The sequence below is a fragment of the Papaver somniferum genome, chromosome 3, assembly GCF_003573695.1.
Source record: "Papaver somniferum cultivar HN1 chromosome 3, ASM357369v1, whole genome shotgun sequence".
In the NCBI taxonomy this organism is placed as follows: domain Eukaryota; kingdom Viridiplantae; phylum Streptophyta; class Magnoliopsida; order Ranunculales; family Papaveraceae; genus Papaver; species Papaver somniferum.
Genome location: NC_039360.1, coordinates 10,939,902 through 10,945,524, shown reverse-complemented (window position 1 = coordinate 10,945,524; position 5,623 = coordinate 10,939,902). Strand labels below are relative to the sequence as shown.

General features: G+C 37.3%; 1 protein-coding gene across 3 annotated transcripts; it reads left to right on the top strand.

The window, feature by feature from the left end:
• The first annotated feature begins 3,284 nt into the window (after positions 1-3,284).
• On the top strand, positions 3,285-5,005 carry LOC113360919. Of its 3 annotated transcripts, none has more exons than XR_003364869.1 (4): positions 3,285-3,410; positions 3,500-3,646; positions 3,726-4,056; positions 4,289-5,005. XR_003364869.1 is itself a non-coding variant. In XM_026604343.1 (4 exons), the coding sequence occupies exons 2-4, from the start codon at positions 3,820-3,822 to the stop codon at positions 4,513-4,515; spliced, it is 342 nt and encodes a 113-aa protein (XP_026460128.1). In that variant the 5' UTR covers positions 3,423-3,646; positions 3,726-3,819; the 3' UTR covers positions 4,516-5,005. The 3 variants fall into 3 exon arrangements, 1 of the variants encoding a protein (XP_026460128.1); XR_003364868.1 differs by having other exon boundaries at positions 4,308-5,002; XM_026604343.1 differs by lacking the exon at positions 3,285-3,410 and having other exon boundaries at positions 3,423-3,646; positions 3,726-3,853; positions 3,957-4,056; positions 4,308-5,005.
• The last annotated feature ends 618 nt before the right edge of the window (positions 5,006-5,623 follow it).

Sequence of the window (5,623 nt, the reverse complement as noted above, 5' to 3'; positions counted from 1 at the left end):
CAAACGAGTCAAAGTAAGTGAAAAGTCAAACAAACTGGCTGAGAAAGCATGGTTTCGGCCGACTTTAAGAAATGAAGAGGAGTCTCAACTTTTCTTACTAGGTTTTATGGATAGACCCATTTGAATCTGTATTCAAGTTGGTTATTAAAATAGTTATGGGATTCTAAACTTTTGGGAGTCATGATCCTCGTGTGTTTGCAATTACAATTGACTTCCAACCAGTAGATCATGAAGATGTCCATGCGTGCATTTTACAAGTTATACAGAACATTTATACACGCATTATTAGTTGAGGCAACGAACATATGAAGGATATATAACTAGTATGTCACCTAACTAACAACCAGTAAGCTCATCATACACATGGTTCGTGACCTAATTCTCTCTTTCTCTACACCTGAAAAAGCTTCTAATTGTTGGTGTATAAATATGAGCATGCAAGGAGAATAATTAGCTGCTTAAAAACTCAAACTTCATTTCAAACAATGATCATGGTGATGAATAGCGTAATACTAATACAAAAGCCCCTGATTATTGTCCTTATGATTCTTCTTTTATCGATATCCGACGTCGAGTTGCTCCCATTGCCTGCATTTCCCTTGGCGCCACGACCACCATTATGTATCTCGGAGTTTGCTCTAGTTAACCAAGCTTGTTCAATGGTACCGATGCAAGAAGGACCACCACGGATGCCATATGTCGGACCGCCATCACTGCCATTAACAACCGCGCCTCCTCCGCCAAGACATTACCATGATGATGATAACGAAAGGGATCACGAGGACGGGCATAGACGTCACCATCGCCACCAGATACATCATCATAGTGTACACCAAACATCAGTGAACCTGAACTGCTGTAAATGGTTAAAGGAGCTCGATACGTCGTGCATTTGCGGATTAATGGTTCGGCTTCCTAGGTTTCTCATTAGGAATCGGCATGGTTTTTCCATTACTGTCGAGGATACGTGCGAAGTCTCGTTCAATTGTGAAGGACATTTATGAAAAAACAAACACAAAAAAAAAAGAACTTCTTGATTAGGTAGTGTCAATTTTTATCTATCGCAATTATTGTGTAGAAGACTATGTGATCAATTGCTAATTATGTTTGATATTAGTATAACTTTTATAATAGTCATTTCTTTGATCTTCATGTTTATTTTTGGATTCTTATTATCTCCTTGGCCAAGTTTTAGTCTCTTTGGCACATTTACGTAGTTTTAGTTGCTTTGGCCACCATTTCTGTCATTATGTGTACACCATGCATATTTGGTCTGGAATCTCTGGACAGTGACATGCAAACTCCTGCCAACATAGTAACATGTAAAATGTGGTTGCACAAATCTAAAAATGATTAGGTATATCTAGCTATCTAGAGAATTGCCCTAACTTCCATGGTGGTGCCGTGGTCCATGCGCTAACTTCGTCGTCTACTGGAAAAGCAAAAGAGGAAAGACAACAGATGGTATGCATGATCTCTAATTCTATCTAGGATCTCCATTAGAGGCAACAAGTTTATTGTCTTGGTTTGTATGCCAAAATGGCCTTTTCTTTCTCGTGGCTTCATTCTGTAAAGGCAACACAACAAAGAATGAGACTGAATTTGTCATTTACATGATGATAATTGATAATTTATGGCAACTTGGGTACTCAAAGACCAAATTGAGAGGATTTGTACAAAATGATAGAAAGAACAGTTTTGGACATACAACATTATACCCTGATTAAGAAAAAAATGAACCCACCTTTGACTAGTTGTTATAGACAAAATAGAGATGTGACCAATACAACAAAATCCCTATTTTAAACAAAAACACAGTAGAAAAAGAAAAGAAAAGGGCTAAGAGACGAATTGCTCCAATTTGGGTGTGTCGCTCCAATTTTTCAAAATTAGTGGAAGTACCCTTTTGTGTAAGTTGAACCGTTAGAAATAGTTAAGTGGTCAATTTTGCACAATGTGAACTTCAACATACAAACAAAAATTATTTTTAACCCCAATTCTTGTTAAAGTGACCATTTCTTCCTAAACTTAACATTGCGACACATGCCATATTTTTACCATCAGTACCACCATCGCCGCCTCCACCACCACCCACATAACCACCATCACTGTCGCCACCACCGCAGCCACCACCACCGCTGCTGCTACCATAATCGGCCCCATCTTCACCATCAAAACCACCATCGCCCCCACCCTAAAACACTAGATCCTTAACCCTAGACCATTAACCTTGAAGGGTTGTTATTGTCTTTTTCTCACATATGTGAAATCACATGTGTGCCAAATTGACTAATTTACTAACTTGGATGGAAAAGTTCACAATTAATGCATTTTAACTTTTTTTTTTTTGGAAACTCGGGGCATTTTTCCAACAATATCTTTGAAATCGGAGCATTTTCACTATTTTTCCAAAAAAAAAAACACTGAAACAGGGGTACCATTTTATTTATTTTTTCTTGAGTTGGCCTTATTTTAGATGTTTCCGGTTTAGTTTCGTCCACCCATAAACAAGAGAGTTTAATTTGGTTTTTATTTGTTTGAAAATGTTACAATCTCCCCTCCTTTAAAACACTAACACTATGTTTGTTTATTTCTGACTCATCTGAGTCGTCTGCATCTGAGTCATCTGGATCTGAGTGAAATCACCTGACTCATATGGATCTGACTCGATATGTTTGTATTGAGTCAGATCTGACTCATCTGACTCAAAAAAATGTGAATCAGTGGTTTGGTCCCGTGAGTCAGGGGTATTTTGTTACCTGATTCAAATGGGTCCGAGTTAGGGGTTATGTCTGAGTCATAGATCGAGTCAGATCTGACTCAAAATGCAAAACAAACGGTTTGACTGCTGACTCGGCCCGAGTCAGAGGTTGACTCAGATCCAGACACCGAGTCAGCTGCAAACAAACAAGATGTAAGTCATATGAGCTCCCACGTCACACGGTGAGTGTGATACTCCCTCAAATTAAATTAGATAAAAGCTTTCGCATAGAGCAATTCTAGAGAGGACAAGTGGCAGGATTCTATCGGTGGAGACACTAAAAGATGGATTACACTCTGTTTACACCAGGTACTTAACTGGCCATTTATAACACCGTTAGCAATGACGTGGGTATACAACACTTACGTGTGAATTTACACCCTATCTAATTACTTACACTTGGTTTACACCAAAAACTTAACTGGACGTTACTAACGCCAGTTAGGTAGACAATACTTGCGTTAAAAATCAGACCTAAAACCTAAAACGATTTCCGTCTCCGATTTCATCTTATTCTTACTCTGTTCTCCTTCGCTGGATTATCAGAAAAAGAAGAAGAAGAAATAACCGAAAACCCAAATCCGATTTGGAATCTGCCAAGGGTTTGAGGAATGAACGAAAATGCAGAATGAGTTTCTCATGGATTTGAGTTAGACCCGAAACTAACAAAGTTTTCTCTAATTGTATTCTCTTTTCAATATTCTTCCATTAATATTGATTTTGATTTTGATTATGTAGACGGTGATCTGATTTTCGGGAAGGTAATGGAGAAATGAAGTTATAAATGAAGCAGATGTATTCGATCTGAGATTTGAGAATCAAGGAATTGTTGGTAGTGCTGTTTCTGTTATGAATTTGGGGTCCGGAACGAAGGATTTAAGATGGGTATGATTTAGGTAATGCTGTGGATTAGGGTTTTTGTATGAATTTGATTGATTGAATGTGTACGAATCCTTCTTTGCAGGGAAGGCGAACAAATAAGGAACAAGAAGACTACCAACAGAGTCTTCCCAATCAACAGCTCCCAATGCATATAAAGTGTTTGTTTATATGCCTGAATGACCAGATTACATGCAGCTATTGTTTTTCACTGTACCAGCAGATTTTTCCCATTAAAACTCTATTTGAAAAGACAAAATACTTTGAGGTCTTAATCTGTCTGATGTGTGAAGTGTTCAGTGTACTTATCTTGCAGGTGCTGGGTTGTTCATGAGTTTTTCAGCTAATTTTCAATGGCAGGAACGTCCTTGGAGTCGGTATCAACAAAAAATAACAGTTCAATACCAAAACCTATGGTAGGCCTCGTTTCATAATCTTTTTTTATTTTAAGTTAATGTAGTTTGTTGTGTATTTTGATTTATTCATCTTCAACAAATTTGAGGAAAAAATAATTTCTAAATTATCATACTGTAACGTCTTTGTGCAAAATTTGAGGAAAAGATAGAAAAAAATAATATTCTCCCTTAGATATCATCTCCGATGTCCTCAATCTCGAATAACAAAGTCTATAATGAGTGATGTATGCAGTTTTTTGGTGGTTATGCAGGGTGCAACTGATGGATTTGGCTGGTGCAGCTGATGGTTTTCTCAAAGCTAGCTTTCATGTAGAAGTGACTCAATTATTCATGACCAGAGAGGGAACTGGTGCTACACATCTAAAGGAGAAAACTCGGAGAGCATCTAGCATCAAAAGACGAATACAGAGCTCTAGAAGTGTTGGGGGAGCAGGTGGGCACAAGTACTGCAGCCAATAAGTTCATGTAGAATTGAAAGTAGCAGTGAAAGACGCCATTGGGAGTAGGACAGTCTAATTGGAGTATCGTGAAAAAGGTAAGTGATAATTTTATCTCAACTATTTCCATTGTTTGATGATATTATTCAAATAAATACAGGGAACCCTACATGGCCTGAAACATACATTGGTTTGGATATGCAACTTTTAGCATATAGTACAGTATTATCATGTATTAATATCTGAGAGTTGAGGATGTATCAGTCGTACTGTATTTTTTAACCATATGAAGAAACTCAAACGCAAAATTAAAATCTAATAACTGAAGACGATTCAGATCTCTTATGATATGGTAGTTATGCTCTATGAAGAGAAGACACCTTGGTAGGATTGATGAGGTCAATTTCTGGAAGGAGCATGGAATAGTTTTTTCACAATAACCAAGTTTCTTGAAACAATTTGGCGGATTCAAATTCTGATATGTATAAAGGCTCTGACATCTATAAAGGCTCTGACATCCAAATTCTAAAATGTACAATTTTGTGGCAAGAAAACAATAAACAAATGGGAAGTCCAAGTACTGTGTCGGGTGGACAATACTAAAATTAACAACTAACATCATATCATACCAAATCAAAAATGCAGGGGCGAGGCGAAACCAAGCCATACTAAATCAAAAATGTATCAGGACGACGGGACGAGGTGAAGCCAAATCAAAAATGTACCATGACGACAAAAATATGGTTAAAACAAAAAGATGTCCGAATCTAAAATTCTAAACATACAACGGGACGGGACGAGCCAAAGCGGTTTTCGAGCCCACCCGGTGCGTAGCACGGACACAAAATCTAATAATTAAAATACCCTTTTATCTCTTATTTTATCTCCCTTCTTAAAATAGAGAAGAAAACTTAAAAACTAAGTGTATCTGGCGAACTATGAGTTGAAAATTAACAAATATTATATATTTTGAAAGTTTTCAACGAGATCTGTACAAGTATCAATTGCACTATTATTCGAAGCTATAAATTCCGCGGCATGCATAATGTTCGTATACAAGAATGGGCATCATAAAGTAGGCTTGTTTATTCTAGGAGTTTATATTTTGTAGAATGAAATCATAACAATGG

What these genes read in the sequence shown, in the direction of transcription:
- LOC113360919 (XM_026604343.1), top strand. Translation starts at nt 3,820, where the DNA reads ATGACCAGATTACATGCAGCTATTGTTTTTCACT. An exon ending in TGCAGCTATTGTTTTTCACT is followed by an intron (nt 3,854 to 3,956) that starts GTACCAGCAGAT and finishes CTTATCTTGCAG; the next exon opens with GTGCTGGGTTGTTCATGAGT. An exon ending in GTTCAATACCAAAACCTATG is followed by an intron (nt 4,057 to 4,307) that starts GTAGGCCTCGTT and finishes GTGGTTATGCAG; the next exon opens with GGTGCAACTGATGGATTTGG.